The 21,711-nt window shown below is 38.0% G+C and overlaps 1 protein-coding gene across 2 annotated transcripts in view; it reads right to left on the bottom strand.

The window, feature by feature from the left end:
• Positions 1-2,300, bottom strand: part of LOC139130840 (uncharacterized) — a 35,921-nt gene extending 33,621 nt beyond the window's left edge. For both annotated transcript variants that reach the window (XM_070696637.1, XM_070696638.1), the window contains exon 1: positions 2,103-2,300. In XM_070696637.1, coding sequence (XP_070552738.1) covers positions 2,103-2,256 — 154 coding nt within the window. In that variant the 5' untranslated portion in view covers positions 2,257-2,300. The remainder of the gene's footprint in view (positions 1-2,102) is intronic.
• Between the last annotated feature and the right edge of the window lie 19,411 nt (positions 2,301-21,711).

Genomic DNA, 21,711 nt, shown 5'->3' with positions numbered 1-21,711 from the left:
TTGAATGAACTTTTAAAGACCAGGTATACAATTTACTGAAGACTCCGGCAAGTTGATGGGCACAAGATTTTAAAGTTCTACCGCATATATTATCAGGACATGATGCTTTTTTTACTTTAATTTTTCTTAGAACTGATAGGACCATTTCATCACTAACATCGAAATCACCCTTATCTCCAAGCTTTTGCTTTCAGGTAAACTAGTAAGACATGTCAATGAGCGTCTTTAGTTGGAAAGTATGGATACAGCTTCTTCTAAAACATAGTAATAGTTCGTTGTAAAATGAACACCGTGTGTGGACTTTGAATTTCAATCCCCGGTAAACTAGGCCTATGTCATTTCTAATGGAAAGACGAATCCGATTCCATTATTTTGAACCTTGGGACTAATTCAGAAGTTCATATTTTCAATGGTTTTGCTCACGTGCTGCATATAATTCCAACTATATGTTGTTTGTTCGTTTGTTATAAGAATCACAAATTTGTTTCATCTCGTTTAGTGTTAAAGATTAGATAGTTATCTCTACAATAATACTAGCTGTCAAAGAATATTCTTTTCCTTCATTGAAGAAATGATGTTGTAAAAGAAAGCCATGGCGTTTAAATACCATTACAGAAGTCATATTACAGCCATTAAACCATATGATGACGTACAAGGTATCCTCTAGAAGAATAAAGAGGAAAGTACGCTAAACCAGCTCATTTTGTACCGCGCCGTCTGTGTCCGCGTTGAAGATCCTGATTTACTGTACGCATGCGCACGCCTTCGGCGCGTTTTAAAGGGCATGACCCATGATCGTTCGTAAAGGAAAATATGTCACTTGTGCGACAACACACAGTGTGAGAAGAAAGCGGTCTAACGCTAGCGTTTTCAGCATATGTGCCAGGGACATGAGAAATACAGTTCAATTCAGTTTCAATGAATAACGAACAAAATGATCTACTGATTGGCATGGGTTTTGCACAAGAAAACTAAAAATTGCCTCTAAAAGGGTGTATTTTCAATTTAAAGTTCTATTTTAGGTTTAATTATTATTAGGTTTTATAGACAAGTAAATTACCATACTAATGGTATCAAACAAAGATTGTTATGAAATAAAATAAGCTCAGAAGATGACCTTCAATAAGACAGACTTAACAAAACCGCATATGAGTCTGCATTACTGTGATTTTACAAGCCTCGTCAGAATATGCCTGTTACAGCTATAGAATCCCAATATTTTTTCGTAAAAAAAGTTTATTTCATATTGGTAACATGTTCTTGTACCAAATAGAACAGATTTCATACAAGGCATTGCATTTTTCATTATGTCAAGCTAAAAAATTGGTAGAATTTGAGATGTACTGTAATTTGCGATGTTAAACTTTAGGGTATGGTGTAAATTTTGGTCATATTTCGAGAACACTGTGGAAGATATTGCATATTACAATACTTCATCTTAAAAGGTTATAATTTGCCTTTCTAATGATACCAAACAAGTGAGGTTATGTTAAAAAACTAAGCTCAGCAGATGACTTACAAGAAGACAGATTTGGCGAAAACGCGTGTGGGTCGAAAAATCGTGATTTTGCGGTACCCTTCAAAACATGGCCGTAACACCTATTGCATCCCTATATTTTTTCTGTTCAAATTCCATTTCGTATTTTAGAGATCCCACGGCTTCTGAAAAATGCAGGTTTGTTATCCTGTGGGGTGCACGTAGACCCCTCTAACCAACCGACTTTTAGTTTTATAGAATTGTAGACCTCCTGGCCAAAGAATCTGTCAACAGTTCATGATAAAATCAAAATTGCAGTAGATCGTCGACAGCTATTTGATCCGCTTATTTGGCATTCTATCCGCTAACCTGGAGCAAAGAAACGAGCTTTGATATTTCATAAAATTGGATATAATACTTGCTGAGTTCAGGCAAGTAACTGGGTGATCGGCTATGACGCCATAGGACACAAACTACAAATTAGTTACGAGCGACTGCCGACTGCATAGATCAATGGATGCCTTCTGCTGTTGGCAATCTCAGTTCAATGTGTAACTGATCTGAATTCAAGAAAATGGCAATAGCGAGACACTGACCTCATTTTCAAACGTAAGCTACTCCTTACCTGTAGTGTTTGATCTATGCCCGTATTCGATTCCCTCCGTCTCGTAAAAGTAACACGTTTGGATCACAAACACCAACACAGTGCATACAATCCTATATATTCTACGATTTTGGCGTGAACTAACTCCTCTGTCCATGTTTCGTAGGTTTGCCATAGAAGTAACTGCAAGTGTTTCGCGTCGAAACCGTACTACAAGAAGGAAGTAAATGTGTTCAGACAAAAGGGGAAGTGTTCTTGTGGTATGTAAGGTACTCATACCAAAAATATTGTCCCCCGGCAAGTTTTCGTTTCATCCTGCGTTAGGTGAGAGAGTCGTAAAAAAGAAATTAGAGGAACGAACTTGCTTTTACTAGCCTGGAGCCACAAACACAAATTTAAGAAAATGGATAGGAGGATACACGGTTCCCTTTCAGATTATTGCCGTGAAAATTAGATCTCCTCTGTGCAAGATGATATAACTGTGCACGTTACTATACAAACTGTCAAATCAAAAGCCATTTCTACACAGGTCCAACTTTTCCACGTAATAAATTAAGCATGTCTCCGTCTCTCAATGTCAACACTGTTTGCTGTACAAGTGACGAGACCCATAATTACGCGATAATGTCACTTATCGACAAGTGTCGACAGAAAGTTCAATCGAAATTGTCGGTAATCTATTCATTATATACCAATGGGCGTTAGAAGCTGAAGACAATCGATTTCTTGATTCCTGTTGTTTCTTTTCAGATTAATATTGCCTGAACAGTAAAGCTGGCAAATATGCCAACTGTATAGCTCATGAACATAGCAACCATTCGGTTGCCCCTCTGACAAGGTATTGTGTAGTACAAAGGGCAAGTTCCGGGTTGAAAGTTCAACCACAGCTCAAACCCTAGAGGTGACACGACGCGTAATCACGTGCAACATGAGACATGACCAGTACAATTGTTGTTAGTAAGCCAATGCCCGGGTTTTCCGAAATCAACTTCTGCGAGGTGTGAGTCATACAGTTCCTTGAACTGTGATCTTTCTATTGTTCCTGGTTTTCTATGCAATTGTACCACTCAATATGTGAATTGTGGATACATTGCGTGAAAATATACAAAGCAGACACAAGTAAACGGAATGTCTATGGCGCCCTTTTACTCATCTTTTAAAATAAGTTTTGCTTCAAGTGGGAAGTACGACTCTTAGTCGGTGAATCTCTCGCACACCATGGCAATCAAAGGATAAAGTCAACTATTTAACGCCGTGCCGGGTTCTGTTTCTTTTTGTTGCGTAAGCCCAGTAGTAAGCTTGGCTATGTTTATTTTCATGACGCGGTCTTGTTCGGAACCACTCACCTCTGAACGTTTGTCGAGCAGTGAAAATTTCTCAACATTTACAGTTTTTCAAGCAATTCCATACGGCAAAGATTGATGTTTTTCTATTATCATACACTGTGAAGTTCTTCTCCTGTACACTAGTGTTTGCGAACATACAACTCCAGGATTTTGTGCCTCTCTTTGTGCCGTCCACGGTCATCGGTAACAAATTGAATGCACAAATATCGCCTCGAGTCATTGATCATTGACCAGTACAAGCTCTGTCACAAAGTAAGCGACATGACGTTCATTTAGGAGCATAGCCAGTGCATTCACAGTATAACGTACAACACTAAGTGGCATTCGTGCAATGTGTTTACACGGAAATGTTTAGTGCCCGTTACTGCGGTTCCAGGTTGTGAAATGAAAGTTTTGAAGTATGAATTTACCATGAATATTGATATCAATTAAGACCTTCCTCACTGATCATACATTAGACCTTTCTCACTGAACATTACATTACATTTGGAAAATTCATTTTTTGAGAACAAAAATGTTGCATGTCTTGCTATATTAGTGGGATAGGCTGGACAGATCTCCATACAGCAATCGACGGATCACGGGTTGAATATTTAGATAGATCACTAAGAATGTATCATAATATGTTGACCAAAGGCGTTTTTTATAAACTTAATAAACTATATAAAAGCAAGGTTATAATGATATGGAATTGTCTAAAATATGTGCATAATGTTCTGTTATATAATGGACAAGACCATGTTTATAATTTAGATTCACTATTACACGAGCAACGGTTGAAACGTTTTAAGATTATAAGTGGTCTTAAGGAAATGACATCATTGCAGCGAAATATTGAAAATATGCAATCTTAACAGCATTACATGTTGGTTAAAAAAACAATAGAGGAGAAGAATATGTAAATGACCCGTTAGACCATTATGCTATCTCCGTTATTCATTAAAATACGCTCAAACTCTATTGACCTTGAAGGGAATAAGTTAATGGTATGAAGGAACAGGAGGATGCAAGTTTTGCTCTGATGAAATTGTAGATATGTATATTATTTTCTGTTTATATGTAAACACAGTGCTGTGATCAGAAAGACATTGTACCTGCCTTTTTAATGATGTAATCTCGAAGTTTGATTACGGAACAATCATTTACAATCATTTATAAGTTTCTGGAGGTATGAACTTTCAGTTTAATGTGTTATTCAGTAATACTCTGTGGTAAATACACCGTGACCTGGTGGAAGCTGTTTCAAAGGTAACCAATAGCCTTAGTTCAGACTCTCAGGTGGAGAGAAGTGCCCTCAACGATATTTAATCTGGTTGAAAGCTGTCGCTTTGTAAGGTGTTACTTTTCTCGTTTGAGTGTGTTTTGTAACAGTTACTCTAATTGAAGTGATTTGCAATCATTAATAACAATTCTAAAAATAAAATGTAACAACAACTTCGTCACCCAGCAGAATGACACATTGTTGGAATACGTATCGGTTTGAATTCATAATCCGTTGAAAGTTGTGGTATTGATAAATGTGATCGGTGCAAAGTGTTAACTATCATTTTTTTAATGGAAATGACGAAACACATGTCAATCACAACTTGTTTGACCTTCAACAATGAAACGTTTCAGTATTGTTACTGCATGTTTGGTAAAGAGAAATATTCCTTTGGAAGTAAAGTGAAGTAAAAGAACAAGTAGGCCCTACACACACAATCAGCGAGATGGCTGAAATTCGTTTCAAAATGTAAACGTTTCCTTCTAACCATTCCTTTCATCATTCGATAAATATGGAGTTGCAGACCATCGCTTGAAGAGATAAGGGCAAACATTTACAACATTACTGTCGATTATAAATTATTGACTGCTTAACATTTGTCAACGACAATGGAAACGAGGTATTACTTAAGTGGAATACCTGTCAGTTGTAAAATCCTTTGAGACTAATATATTGTCTTCTGTAAAGCTACAAAGAGTAGAATAACCGCATCTTCATTTAATGATGTGTTCACTTCAGTAACTTCACGAAAGATGAAGGGCTAAAATCGAAGCTTAACTTTGGGGACCCACGTGTTATATCTATAATTAAATGTAAAATTATACTTTAAATTAAAAATACACTCTTTTTAGAGACAAATTTAAGTGTTCTAGTGGAAAAACCATGTCAATCGGTGCATTTATCTTCATGTTAGTGATACTAAGTCTTGCTAAATTTATGAGGCATGTAGCTCGAGAGTTCGCGCCAAATGAATATATATCACTTTTCATACGTTTAATAAGTCAATTCTGACAAGGTTTCAAATTTTAAGTACTGCAAGGTACAAGCTGTTCACAAACTGTGCAAATTCAATATATTTATAATCAAACCTGCTAATGACAATGTACAACAGTTACTAATGATAGTGCTAAATCGAAACGCGAGATTTCATTACACTATTTAGCATTGACACGGTTGTTAATATTTTGTTATAGTATAAAATCAGGGGATGTTTTGGTGTAATTTTCTTCCATGTTTCTCATAAATGTGTGTATTTTTGTTTAACACCCTGTTCAGGGTAAATCTTGAAATATGGAGGGAAGACACAGGAAACATAACACTGAGAGTGTTATAAATTGACACTGCTGCTTGAAGACGCAAATTGTGTCGGTCCTTGACGAAAAGTTTTCATTACAACTGTCATTTCAGTCGCTAGTATGTTTTTTAGTGTTCATCGTTACATCAGCACGTCACTTCTGCAGTTTTTCATCGTTCTTGCATACTTTTCCGTATAAGCCAAACGTCATCCAATAATCAAATACTGGTTACGAATAGTAGGTATGGATAAGAACAGAATCGTTTTTAATGCTATGAATGCCAGAAGATATCACATCGACGTTACACGTCACAAAATTTAGGTTAAAAATGTCCGGGGTTTTTTTGTTACAGAGCTTTGGTTTTGGTGAAGTGCGGGATCACCAATGTGTTGAGAACGAAACGTATTTTTACGAATTTTTAAACAAAGATGTACTGATATAGATAAACAGTCATGGATGGAAGATTTGCACCACCCTGGTAGCTTAGAAACATACTCAGCTTTCAAAAACGAACTTCACATTGAACAATATTTGTACCTGATCAAGAAACCTGTGTTTAGATCAGCCCTATGTAAATTTAGAACTTCTGCTCACTGTTTGAAAATAGTAACAGGTCGTTGGAATAATATTCCGCAAATGGATAGTTTGTGGAACCTATGCACCTTGAAGGAGGTTGAAGATGAATTTCATTTTTTGTTAGTTTGTCCGAAGTACTCCGATTTGAGAGCTAGATACATTCCTCACTACTACTATACCCTCTCTGTCTTTTTCAAGTTTAAAATACTTCTGTCATCAGAGAAAGTAGACACTCTTCGAAAACTTAGCAGATACGTATTCTATGCGACAAATCGTACACACGAATTATTGGATAATTATGTTACATAGTTCTGTATGATGTAATTTCTTTCTTGAAGCAAAAAGAAGTATTTTTTCGACAAACTTGTATGTTTGCTTATTCTGTTATATACCAGCGACTAATATATGTAATATCTATTCCTCTGTACATTTTTGCCGGTGGCAAGTGGTACTGAATAAACAAACTACAATAAGCCAAACGCTAGAATAATTACGTTGATTGTAAATAGCCCTATTCTCTTTCGGCGAAGTATCTATGAAAGGGGTCACATTTTACAATTGATGCATTAAGGGCAGTCAATATTCTCATTTGAAGGTCAAGTAAAATTCCACCTACCCCTTTCCCGTCGAACGTGACGGCTCCCTCTCTTCTTTCTGCTTGTAATGTTTCTTCGGTTCATTGCCACAACCCATATTTACGAACGATGACATTAGATATCAACATGCTCAAATGTCACTACCAAGGTCAAAGTCATCAGTTCAGTGTCCAAGGTCAAGGTCTCGGCTAGTTTCATACTATCATGATTTTCTGTGATATTAAATTATTGGTGTTTTTTCATTGTGTAAATAACTGTCATTTTGTTGAAAATTCAGTGTCATAAGCCTTAGGTCATATTTTAACTTAGCCCCATAGACACAGGATGCCTATGTTGGCATACAGCAGACTATGAAAAGTAAAGTGCATATCAACTCTCCCACAAATTGCTTCTACGTCACTATGTCTCCCAGTTCAGATTATCAACCTTGTCGTCAGTCAGTGACTACAAATGAAGGTGGCCAACTTGGGATTGCACAGCGCCGCCAGCGGTTGGACGAGAAAGGATATGACCGTGTTGAAGGATCGGATCGGAGTTTTTCGGTGCCGCTGTTACTGTACAATTCTGTACATTTCTCAAGAAGATGTTAGTTAGCTAGCTGCATGCGAGATCAGCAAATGTATTGATCGCACATGTCTATAATAGGCCAAACCCGGAATTCGAATCGACCACGGTACAAACAAAGCCATGTGCGCAAACACGCATAGACGTACGTGTATTTCCATACGCGTTAGTACACATGCGGGTTTGTTTGTACCGGCATCACGTGATTATTTGGGCGTACTGAGTGTGTAGAACGCATCGCGTCCTTTTTATTCCGGAGTAGAACCATTGGTCGTATCTAGTCACTACCCAACTTCTACCGCTGGGGGTGGGTCCGGTCTGAGCCACCATTTGAGCCAGAAATTTGGCTGAATAGTATTGTATTGTATATTTATTTCATCAGAAGACAAAAAACAAATAAAACAAAATCAAGTCAAAATGTCTTCATCTGATGTGGGTCACGGAAAATAGCTCTACCTGAACTAGTCTAGTCCGTGGCCCGGGTCATAATGTAATAAATCATAATGTAACAGAAGAAGTGCGCACCTGTGTAAGATATTGATGTTTACAATACAAGAGATGCGAAATGAGTCCATGGAAATCACGTAATAGTTGAAAGAAAATCTACACAAGCTTAGACTTTGGTGATAAATAAATATATAGACAGAGGAAGGAGAGAAAATCTACACCATCCTAATAAATAGGCGTAACACATTGAAAAACGCATGTTTAAATAGAAAATACAATATAGAGTTACTGCATTTCAATAAAGTTATAGACGACAAACAAAATACTTGAGAAATGTGTACAATATCAACTATTCATAAGTTTTTAATGCTTTCTTAAATATAGGTCTTCGATTGATATTTTTTATTTGATTTTTTTATTTTATTAGTGACAGGGACAATCGCCTGACAATAGCATATATGATCGAAATCAATAGACAAGATTTGTACCGATTCCATTTCCACAAGCTTGAGTACAGTTACAAATAGAAATTCCAAGCCATTTTTCATCACTCATACCATCAACATCATCATTTTCATCCGCTACTAGTAAATTAAAGCAACTGTTAATGAATTGTTATGATAATAAAAACATTGCCTAAAAATGTACAAAGACACAACATACAAGTCTGTCCTTCGAGTATTTTGATTTATTTGCCTTGAAGCATTCCATTGGGCCACCAACTTAAAAATCTTTTGCTCAGTGTGTGTTCAGCCTGAGGCAGCACGTGTGTGTATATATAATGACAAGCCTTGGAATTTCATAGACAACAAAATACCATAAAGATACACATTTAAACTTATAGCTCTATTCTTCTATGGTAACATGCAGTTGTGAAATGACGATTATCACTCGTTGTTCTGGCAATACGTCAATTTACATGTGAAGGAGGGACCCAAAATGAGCATTTTTCCGTAACCAGTTGATAGCAGACCAATACAGCCCCTTGCATGGGTGCTCTAAGGCATAACGTAGCTTATAACCAGAGTATGACGGTTATTATTATCATATGGCTTCACCAAACCTTTTTTCGGTAAGTGAAATGTAACTTCTTTCAATCACTGTGCTCGATACTGTGCTTACAAAGCCAACCACTGGCAGTACGTCGCGCCTAGAGCGCAGCCAGCGGTAGTCATGGGGTATGGGACTAGACTTTGATTTCCCTTCCCCAATTGTCCTACTCGTGGTGCTGTACACTCCCGGACTAGCCTTGCTCAGCACTTGCCTGCCCAGCGTTTCTGTGTATAGAATAACAAGCCACTCTGCAACTACTAAATATCAGACTAGACTTGATTACCCTACTTTTTCACACTACAGACAGGAAATTCTGAAAAAAAGCATTCATAGCAGAGAGTTTATACGAGCAATACCTTGCTTTAAATTTGTATCAGTAGATCCGCGTATTACTGAAAATTCTGCCGTGAATGCTGAGAACGTGCGGAGATGAAATCAATGCTTTAATTGAAATGCCAAAGACGTAAAGATATGTGTCGTTGCTTGAAATATATGCATGAATATTTCTACTTTTAACACATCCAACGTTCAGATATCATCTTTACTCGACATTTTCTGAAGAGCAGAATGTGTCAATAGCCTCATATATGCCCTAAATGCGAAGAAAGTTTGAGCTCATATTCTGGTCCCGCACAATTTCTTGTGCACGGCCTGGTTCTCAACCTGCTTGTGTCTGTAAATCCACTTTGTATTTGAGAGACGTCACTGCGTGTCGTGAATCTTAAGTTTAACGTGTTTATTTCAATTGACTTTGTCATTTGTGAAGCATCGTATGTTTACTGGTATTATGGCGTCTTTGTGAGCCATCCTAGTGACGAATTCATTGCTTTATCGCTCTTTCGTTTTGAACAAAGGTGAATTGTCTCATTTATGAATGCAGTCGATCAGGTTTCCATAGCATTAGGAATAACAGCAACCGTGAGTCTCGACAAATACCACTTTCTTGGGCTTTTTACGCCAACGCGGTGGCCTCACACCCGATTTTAGGACATTCATAAATTTGGGGCTTTGTATCGCTCTGGTCCACAACAGACGAAGGAAAGTGGTTGAAAAAAAAAGCTGTCAGAAGAGAGTTCAGAGGGTGAATGGTATACAGCTTTATAAGATTGTATGATGTAGTGCCATGACGAATAATTGCCTTATTATTTCTAAGTTCCTTCATTGCATTTAAGGAGATTAATGCAAGCATCTGTTGACAAGACAACTTTAATTATGTTTTAGCATCTTGTGTTTTGAAATCTCTTCCTAAAGTCAAGTCGTGTAACTTTAGATGTCCCATATTGGCTGACACTATTTTAGGATGATTTAACGAAGGCAAGGCTCTAATTTCATTTTATGTGTACATATTGTTTTGAGAGCTGAAACATTTGCTTTGTCTTGTCTTTCAAATCAAATGTTCGAATTCCGGACCAAAATTATTCCCATGCCTGTTACTTAATACAATTGGCTTCGTCGATAATAATAATATAGAGATACCTTTCTAACATTTCCCTATATCCTGTGCGACATATGTCATGTTTGGGTGTGTGTTCAGCTATAATGGCAACAATCCCAAATTGACGAGACACCATGCGGCTACAAATTTGAGCCTCAGGCTCTATTCTCATGAGATTATATTGAGACTCGAGACAAACCTTGAAGGGACACAAAAATGAGCCCTTTTCCGCAACTAGTTGGTAGTGAACCAATACTATTCCCTTGAAATAACGCTTTTAGGCAGTCAAGTAGCTTCTGGCTGATAACTAGAATACGACGATAATTGACAATTGTTTTATTCAAACTCACAAAACAATTTATGTCCGGTGTTTGTGTAACTTCGGTCACTTTGCACTATACTTTTGACAAATGACACCTGTGCCCATACAAATTCCATCACTGACCTTAGTTCGATAAACAGCGCAGCCAGCGGTGGTCATGGGGCAGGGGACCAAACAGTGCCCTTCCCTTCTCTCCATTCACCTACAGTCAACACGATTGGAACTGATTTTGGATAATTTGATCTTCATAATTTTCAAAATTCTCAAAATTGTTACGTGTCCTATAGCTGAATGGTTCAATATTACAAATTACTCATAAAAACAAGCGCGTCACTTAATAATAAAAAACAGATGGACTGAGCTTATATTTCCAGAGGAAACTGACATCACTTCACTATCCAACTATCCCAAATTAGTTCCAATCGTGTTAGTCGGTTCTTTGCACTCCAAGACTAATCTTAATAAGCCTAGCATTTTCTCTGTACGCTAGCCATGGTACGTCAAGTTACTGTGGTTGCAATTATCAGATCTCAAAAAAGGCCTGAATTCGTTGCTTTTTTAATTGAACAGGCAGGAAATTCTTCATGTTAAAGGTCTTCAGAATAGTTCCATTGAGCAAACAACGAACTTGCATTTAAATTATTAACAGTGGATTAAGTGTTTAAATGAAATACACCAGGCTAGCACCCGACATTTCTCGTGGTGGCCACCGACTGTTGGGATGAGACAGTGTGCTCTATAATCCTGGCAAGTTTTTCGCTAAAGCCACTAGACGTCTTGAGGTTTCTGTGAGTGCGTGGGTTTGATAGTCGGGCTTGCTAAATTGGTGAGCCGTAATCAGTGTGAGGATAGTTAAATCAGCATAAAATTACCCTACATCAAATTGAAGACCATTGTTTTCGCCAATTGTGTCAAGGATTGTTTTTGACTGCAAAAAAGGAAAACAAAAAAAGAAAAATTAAAAAAAGATTTATCGATGAAAATATTCCCTGATAATTGAAGCAACAATGCTTTACAATTATGTTTCATTCTGTGAAATGTTTGGATGAATATTTTGACAATAACACAGCCCAGTATATTTATCATCTTTACTCGACATTTTCTACCAAAAACAACAATTCAATAGCATACGCGCTAATCATAGTTGGGAAACACTTTTGAGCTCATATTCTAATTCCATACTAGTCCTGATTCGTAACTTGTTCGTGTTCTGACATGCTTGCCGCTTTTGTATTTGTCAATGAGAGGCGTGTTGTTATTCTCAAGCATTTCTTCTTTATTTCAATGAAATCTGTCACGTGAGAAGCATCGTATAGACTTGTATTTTGCCATCTTTGTAAGCCATCCTAGCAACGAATTAACTGCTTTATCGCTCTTTCGTTTTCATCAATGGTAAAATGTGGCAATTATGAATGCAGTCGAACGTCGATCATGTTTCCATAGCCTCAGAAAAACAGCACAAGAGCGTCTCAACAAACAACACCTTCTAGGGCATTTTACGCCAACGTAGTGGCTTCTTACTCAATCTTCGGATATTCATAAATTTGGGGCATTGTACCCGCCTTGGTACACAATATACAAAGAAAAGTTGGTGAAAAAGAAAGCCGTCAAAAGGGAGCCAAGAGGGTGACTGGTGCTTCTTTACAAGCGCGGATATTCTAAACCATGACGAATAATTGCCATATCATTGCAATTAAAGTTGGTTAAGTGAACTTAGACTACAAAGAGACTCATTGCTGACAAACTACTTTAATTACAATATTTTTTTGTTTTCAAGCCTCCTGCAAATATTAGCTTATACTATTGCAGGATTATTTCACAAAGGCTTGACTTCAATTTTATATTGTGTGCGCTCGAAAGACTCACAGTTGTTGTGAGATTAATATTTAATACGTTCCAACTTTTTAAATTCTGGACTGTAATGTTTCTCCTAACCTCCATCATCTATTGCTTAATAAAATGGGCTTCATCGAAAACAATATCTGTTCATATTTTCTTACACGCATTGTACGAAATATGTCATGTTTAGGTGTGTGCTTATGTTGGGGCAGCGTGCATGTAAAATGACAGGCCTCGAAATTAGTGGACGAAACAATATACGTCTTCATATCTGACACTCTGGCTCCATCCTTCGAAGATAAACGTGAAAAGTCAAAATGACGATTATCACTCTTTTATCGGGCAATCCGTTCTTCCGCATATAAGGAAAGACCCAAAAAAGTCTTTTGCCGTACCCACTTCGTACTAAACTAATACAGCTTCCTTGCAAGGTATGATTTTTCGGCAGTCAAGTAGCGTTCCGAGTTCAACGACAGTTGTTTATATTCAACGTCATCAAATATCTTCTGTATGGCAATTGAAATGGAACTTCGATCACTTTGCCCTATATTTAACGAAGGCTTGGCTGTAATTTCATCTTTCGTACACACACTAGTTTGAGTGCTAACACGTTTGCTTTGCTTTGTTTTACAGATTTTTGAATTCTGGACTCAAAATAACGCCAACAATGGACCTATTTGCAAACAATATCTGAGATGCCTTTTTCAGACACATGACGCTATACGCATTGTATGAAATGTGTCATGTTTGGGTGTGTGTTCAGCGTGAGACAGCAGGCATGTGTAATGGCCAGCCTCGACATCAGACGACGAGACACCATGCGGCTTCACATTTCAGTCTCAGGCTCTATTCTCCTGAGATAACTTAGAGAAGTCAAGGCAATCTATTCGTTCGCATGTAAGGAAGGGACACAAAAATGAGCGATTTTCAATAGCCAGTCGATAGTAAACCAATACAGTTCCATCGCAAGAACGCTTTTAGGCAGTCAATTAGAATCCGCCTTATAACCAAAGTACGACGATAATTGTTTTATTCAATGTCACCAAACCATTTATGACCGGTAATTGAAATATAACTTCGATCACTGCGCCTTGTACTTTTGACAAGTGACGCTCGTGCTTACAAAACCATTCACTGACCCTCTTTTGTACAACAGCGCAACTAGTGGTAGTCATGGGGTAGGTAAATAGGCCACAATCTGATCTCCCTTTCTCTCCATTCTCCCACAGTCGGTGCTCTGCACTCCCAGTCTAGTATAATGTTACACACCACTATCCGGCGTGGCGTTTTCTCGCAACGCAAGCCCCGGTAAGGTAAGTGACCGTGGTTGCAGATACCGCTTATCAAACAAGGCCAGGATTCGCAGCTTTTTTCACACACCAGGCAGGAACTTCTCCATCTGAACGGCCTTTGGAATAGTTCCATTGAGCCACACAACGAGCTTGCGCTTATGTTATCAGCAGTAGATTAAGTGTATTAATGAAGTGCACCAGGCTTAAACCAGACATTGAGGCTTCTCTTGATGGTCATTGATTGTTTTGCGTGGAACTTGTCCTATAAAGTCCTGGCAAGTTTTTCCCTAACGCCACTAGAAGTCTTGATATTTCTGTGAGAGGAGCTTGATAGTCGGGCCTTCTACATTGGTGAGCAGTATGAGGATAGTTTAATCAGACTGCATGATTTACATAACATCAAATCAAAGATCTCGGATTCCTTCAATTGTGTCATGGATTGTTTCTGACTGTAAAAAAAGAAAAACAAACAAAAGAGTGAGGAAAGGAAAAAGAAAAAGGTGTATAAATGAAAATTTTCCCTTGACTGCCGAGGATGGGTAAAGATAATATCTATGCTGTGATTGGAACAACAACGGTTTGCAATTATGTGTCGTTCTGTGAAATGTGTGCATGAATAATTTTGCATTATCATATCCCAGTATAGTTATCATCTGTACTCGATATTTTCTACAGAAAAGAATGCCCTAAATGCGAAATGTTTTGAGTTCATATTCTAATTTCACTATCTCTCGTACAAGTCCTGATTTTTGCCTTGTTCATATGTTCTGGTATACTTTCCTCTTTTGTATTTGAGAGACGTGTTATGAATCTCAAATATAGCTTGTTTATCCCAGTTAAATTTGGCATGCGAGGCATGACATCTTGACTACTATTATGCTGTCTTTGGGAGCCATCCTAGCAACGAATTCATTACACTATAGCTATTTCGTTTTCATCAATGGTATAATGCGGCTATTGTGAACGCATTAGACCATAGCTTTAGAAAAACAGCACAAGTGTGTCTCCACAAACAACACCTTCTAGGGCATTTTACGCCAACGCAGTGGCCTCTTACTCAATCTTCGGATATTCATAAATTGGGGCCTTTGTACCCGCATAAGTACACAACAGACAGGAAAGTGGGCGAAAAGAAAAGCTGTCAAGAGCAAGAGGCGAGGGTGACTAGTGCTGCTTTAAGTGCTCGGATGTAATAAACCATGGTAAATAATGGTCATATAATTGAAATGAATGTTCGTTAAATTGAACTGAGAATACAAAAAGTCTCATGCAAGCATTGCTGACAAACTACTTTAATTAAAATAAGTTTTTTGTTTTTTAAGCCCCCTGTGTTTATTAATTAGGCCTGCCAATATTGGCTGATATTATTGTACGATGATTTCACGAAGGCTGGGCTTCAATTTCATCTTGTGTGCCCCTGAATGACTTACAGTTGTTGCGACAGCCTATGCGTTTCAACTTTTTGAATTCTAGACTTAATTTTTCCCCTAATCCCCATCATCCGTTGCTTAATAAACTTGGCTTCATGGAAAACAATATCGTCGACACATTTCCTAATACAATTGTGCGAAATATGTCATGTTAGGTGTGTGTGTGTGTTAGGTGTGTGTGGGGCAGCGTGCATGTATAATTACAAGCCTCGAAATTAAAAGACGAAACAACATATATCTTCATATTTGACCCTCCAAATGCAGTCCCGATTCTTACTTTATTCATGTTCTGTACATGCTTTCCGTTTTTGTATTTGAGAGACGTGTTGTTCCTTTCAAGTACATCTTGCTTGTGCGAAGCATCATATATTCACTGGTATTATGCCTTCTTTGTGAGCCATCCTACCAACGAATCCACTGCATTATCGCTCTTTCGTTTTCATCAATAGTAAAATGCGGCTACTATGAATGCAATAGATCGGGTTTCCATAGCTTCAGAAATAGAGCACAAGTGCGTCTCAACAAACAACACACCTTCTAGGGTATACGGCAAATTAGTAGCACCTTGCCCAATTTTCATAAAGTTAGGGCTTTGTATCGGCTTAGTACACAACAGACGAATGAACGTGGATGAGAAAGAAAAGCAGCTGTCAAAAGAGAGTCAAGAGGATGGCTTTACAAGCTCATAGGTAACAAACCATGACGAATAATTGCCATATTTTTGCAATCAAAGTTCGTTAATTGAAATTAAAATACACAAAGATTCATGCCAGCATGACTGACAACACATTTTATTCTGTTTAGCCTCCTGTGTTTATTAGTTAGGAGGGCCAATATTGGTTGATACTATTGTTGGATGGTTTAACGAAGGTTGGTTTGCAATTTCATCTTACGTGCTGTCCAACGAGGAATACACACCTTGTGTTTTTGAAATCTCTTCCTAAGATAAAAAACATTTTTCTCCTGCAAACGTTCTTAAACTCTGGCCAAGGCCAAAGGGTTCAGTGATGTCCTAGATCCTGTGGAAAGTTTGAGAAATAGATGTGTTCAATGGTGCAGTCTGAGAGGTGTTTCAATGTATTTCGGACCAAAAATTCAGTAACCTCCCCTTTCTCTCCAAAGTTTGAACAGCCCCCGTTGCAGCTTTTAATATTTTGAGAGACCCCTCACATACTCCGACCCCCCCCCCGCGCCATATATAATGGCGGCCCCCTAAATAAATCATTAGTAATTGATTTTGTATTTTCCTGACTGCCGAGGATGCATTGGGAAAAATAAAATCTATGATACAATGGAAATAACATTGGTTTACCATTGTGAGTCGTTCTTGCATGAATATTTCTACTTGCAACACATCTACCCCCTGTACAGTTATCACCTTCACTCGACATTTTCTGCATGAACGAATGTGTCTTTAGTATACGCCCTAAATTTGAATTAAGTTTGAACTGATTCCACATTATCTCTCCCGCAAATCCTGATTCTTACCTTGAATGTGTTCTGTACATGCTTTACGCTTTTGTACTTGAGAGACGATTTGAGGTTCTCAAGTTTACCTTGTTTATTTCAAATAAATTTTGCATCGTTGAAGCATCATGTATTGACAGGAAGTATGCCGACTTTGTTAGCCATCCTAGCAACGAATTCACTGCTTTATCGCTCTTTCGTTTTCATCAATGGCAAAGTGTCGCAATTATGAATGCAATCGATCAGAATTCCATAGCTTAAGAAAAAAACAGCTCCTGTTCGTTTCAACGAACAACACCCTATAGGGAATTTTACGCCGACGCAGTGGCCTCAAATTTCAGTATTCGGATATTCGTTAATTTTGAGATTTGTATCGCCTTTGTGCACTACAGACAAATGAAAGTGGATAATAACAAAAGCTGTCAAAAAAGAGCTAAGAGGGTGACTTGTGTTGCTGTACAAGATTGGATGATATAGTACCATGAAGAATAATTACCATATATAGTTTCTTAGTTTCTTGAATGCATTTAAGGAGATTTATGCCAGCATTTGTTGACAAGACAACTTTAATTATGTTTAGCATCTTTTTTTTGAAATCTTTTCCCAAAGTAACATCATTTTAATTTAGACGGCTAATATTGGCTGGCACTTTTGTAAAATAATGTAACGTAGGCTTGCCTTAAATTTAATCTTGTGTGGGCACACTAGTTTGAGAGCTAATACGTTCGCTTGTTGGTCTTTCAAATGTTTTAATTATGGACTGAAATTATTCCGTAACGCCCTCTCCCCCACCAATTGCTAAGACTACGATCACGAAAATTGGTAGGTGGGACTGGTGGAATCGCGATTGACATCTTATTTTTTTCAGATCCCCTCAATAGCCGCAAAACATTTCAAGTCTCCTTCCGTCTTTATGATGTAAAGTTTGACAAGCCCCCCTCCCCCCAAAAAAAATTAAAAATCAATTAGCCACATATTTATTAGGAATGCATGCAGAGTAAAAATAAACATGTATTGCGTACGAAATTCTACTCTCAGATTTTCGACACCACCTCTTATCAGCAGGTTGTAGAACCACATTCCTAAAGGCAAGTTCTCAAAATTGATTCATTTTAAATGCATCAGTGGACGTTTTGAATTTATCAGTCTAAGCCGATTTGAGATTATCCAACTCTGGCCAGGTCAATGGTACCAGCTGAAGAGCAAACAAATGACAAACAAATTGTGAATTCTCAAGTACATTTAGCCAAGTTGTGAAACTGTATTTGATACATTGTATAGAAATATTGAAAATTATCAAGAGTTGCAGCTTCAGCCCCGTTACAATGCCTACTTATTTTTACAAAAAATTATGGCACTCATACATTTTTAGATTTTTCGCGATTAAAATCATAAAATGCAACAAAACGGTAATAGATTTTCGTTAATTATAACTAATATTAGAACCAATGGATGACAACAAAATGTTGCGGACCAAAATATTTCCAAACTCCCCCCCCCCCCCAACCATTGGCAGAGCAAAACTTTCAAGTCCCCCGACAACCTCCAGAAATTTTGACTCCTCCTCCTGAATTCCTCCAGTCCCCCTCACCCCCTTTGTTGAACTTAATAAAATGGCTTTCTTAGACACATTTACCTTTGTGTATTTTACGAAATATGTCATGTTTGTGTGCGAGTTAAGCGTGGGACAAAACGCATATAATGGCAAGCCTCGAAATTCGGACGAGGAGACACCAAGCGGCTTTAAGCCTCAGGCTCTTTCTTCTGAGATAGTTTTAAAAAGCCAAGGCAATCAGTTCGTTCGCGTGCAAGGAAGGGACTCAGTCCGAAAATGATTTATTTTCCGTAACCAGTCGGTAGTAAAGCAATACAGTTCCATTGCTTGTGAGCAGTCAAGTACAAGAGTACGATGATAATTGTTTTTATTCAACTTCACCAAACCATTTATGTCCGGTATATGAAACGTAACTTCGATCACTGTGCTCTGTATCTTTTACCAAATGGCGCCCGCGCAAACCGTCACTGACCATATTTCTCTATAACAGTGCAACCTGTGGTAGTCATGGGGCAGGGAGCCAGACCACGATCTCATTTTATTTTCTCTCCATTCTGACAGTTGGTGCTCTGCACTTCAAGAGTAATGTTGCGTAGAAATGGCTGGCTTAGCGTTTTCTCGCTTCGCAAGCCACGGTGCGTCAAGTGACTGTGGTTACAACTACCTGATATAAAAGAAGGCCCGAATTCACTGCTGTTTTTCACACAACAGACAGGAATTCATCGAAAACATGTTCTTAATTCTTCAATTTAGCAAACAACGAACTTGCCCTTAACGTCTTTAGATAAAGTGAATTAATGAATGTTTTCTATGACTGCAGAGGATTGGTAAAGATGAAAATCAATGCTATAGTAAGAAAAACAACGGTTTACAATTTTGTGCCGTTCTTCAAAATATGTGCATGAATATTTCTAGTTTTAACATATCCCTTGTATAGTTATCATCTTTTCTTGACATATTCTACAGAAAAGAATGCTTTAATAGTATAACCCCTCAATGGGAAATACTTTTGAGCTCACATTCTATTCTTCATATTCTAATTCTACATAATCTCTAGTGCACTGCTTCTCGCCTTGTTCGTTTTCTGTACATGCTTGACACTTGTTTATTTGAGAGACGCGTTGTGATTCTCGAGTATCATAGCTGGGTTATTTCAATTAAATTTGGTATGTTTGTATTTCGTATATTGACTAGTATTATGCCGACTTTGTGAGCCATCCTAGCATCGAATTCACTGCTTTATCGCTCTTTCGTTTTCCTCAATGGTAAGTGTCGCAATTATGAATGCAATAGATCAAGTTTCCAAAGCTTTAAAAAAGATCCAGCTCTCGTGCTTTTCAACAAACAACACCCTAAAGGGCGTTTTACGCCAACGGAATGGCCTCTCAGTTCGTGAAGTGGACTTCGAGTACACGAAACATCATGCTAGCATTAGCTGACAAGACATCACGCATGTATAATGGCAAGCCATGAAATTATACCAAAAAACACCATAAAGCTACTTATTCGTAAATGATAACTTTGAGGAGTCAAATGACGATAATCGCTCTTTGTTTGGGCAATCAATACTTTTCCTTGTAAGGAAGGGTCCCAAAAACGAGTCGCTTTCCGCAACTACTTGGTACTGAACCTATACAGGTCCCTGGAAAGATGATGCTTTAAGGCAGTCAAGTAGCTTTCGGCTAGTTACCAGAGTACGACGATGACTATTGAATTCAACTTCACTAAACCATTTCTGTCCGGTAACTTCGATCACTTAGGACCAATGGCGACCGTGCTTACAAAGCCCATCACTGACCCTATTTCGCTACCAAAGTGCTGCCAGCGATAATCATGGGGGAGGGACAGATTTCGACCTTCCCTTCTCCCCATTCTCCTAGAGTTTTTGTTCTGCATTCCCAGACTAGACTTGTCCATCACTGGCCGGTCTAGCGTTTTCTCAGTACGCAAGCCACGGTACATCAAGTGACTGTTGTTGCAACTGCCTGATTTCTAACAAAGCCTGAATTGGCTGCTTTTTTCACAGAAGGGAAAGGAAATTCTGCATTAATAAAAGGTCTTCAGAGGAGATACTTCCATTGAGCAAACTACGAGGTCGCATTTAAGTTATTAGCAGTAGATGACAGATTAAGTATACTAATGGAAATGACAATACAATGAGAATGACAATGATTTAAAATTATACGTCATTCTGTGAAATATGTACATGAATATTTCCAGTTTTAACACATTCCCAGTATAGTTATCATCGTTTCTCGTCTACATGAAAGAATGTGTCAATAGTGTATATTCGAATTACGTTAGCGCTTATATTCTGATTCCATACTATCTTTCCTCCAAGTCCTGATTCTTACCTTGTTTGTGTTCTGTACACACTTTCTTATTTTGTTGTTCAGAAACGAATTATGATTCTCGAGTACAGCTTGTTTATTTCAAATAAATTTGGCATGTGAGAAGCATCATCTATTGACTGGTGTTATGCCGTCTTTGTGAGTTGCTCAGGCAACGAATTCATTGACTTCTCTTTTTTTCGTTTTCGACAAAGGCAAACTGTCTCAATTATGAATGCAATCAATCACGTTTCATGATTTCTTGACTAACAAGGGAGTTTACGCCAACGTAACGTAAGTGGCCTCTAATCCCAATGTATTGTGAACGGATATTTGTTGCGCTCGTAGTGAAGGGAATACGAGGTGGGGTACGAGCCTTGATCGAAATGCAATCAGTAACTGAAGTTGGGACAATAAAATGTCGGTTGTAAGCATCGCTTTGGAACTTTATTATAAGATTGCAAACGTGTCGTTCAAAGTCTCCAATTCTCCCTATGGATAATATCTACAAATTTACGGTCATCACTCATGTCTTTGATTAAACAAGATCACATCATTGAATATCCCGTTATCGATTGTTCTCAATCAAATTTTCACAAATAATTAATTAAAGATGTACGCTATCTCTATATCGTACGTATACGATCTTGAACAGGCCTTCACACGCCTTGGCCATTTAGGAACGCTTGGAGATAAAATGTTGACAAAAGGGGCGTTACACTCTCCAACCTTTTGAACATGAAGAATCATCACTGCCAAAGCGTTGCGATAGCTGACAATTGCAATTGACTTGAAATAAAATGATCAACAGTGACTATT

This window comes from Ptychodera flava, chromosome 4 (assembly GCF_041260155.1).
Source record: "Ptychodera flava strain L36383 chromosome 4, AS_Pfla_20210202, whole genome shotgun sequence".
Taxonomy (NCBI): Eukaryota; Metazoa; Hemichordata; class Enteropneusta; family Ptychoderidae; genus Ptychodera; species Ptychodera flava.
This window is presented reverse-complemented; position numbering and strand designations above follow the sequence as displayed.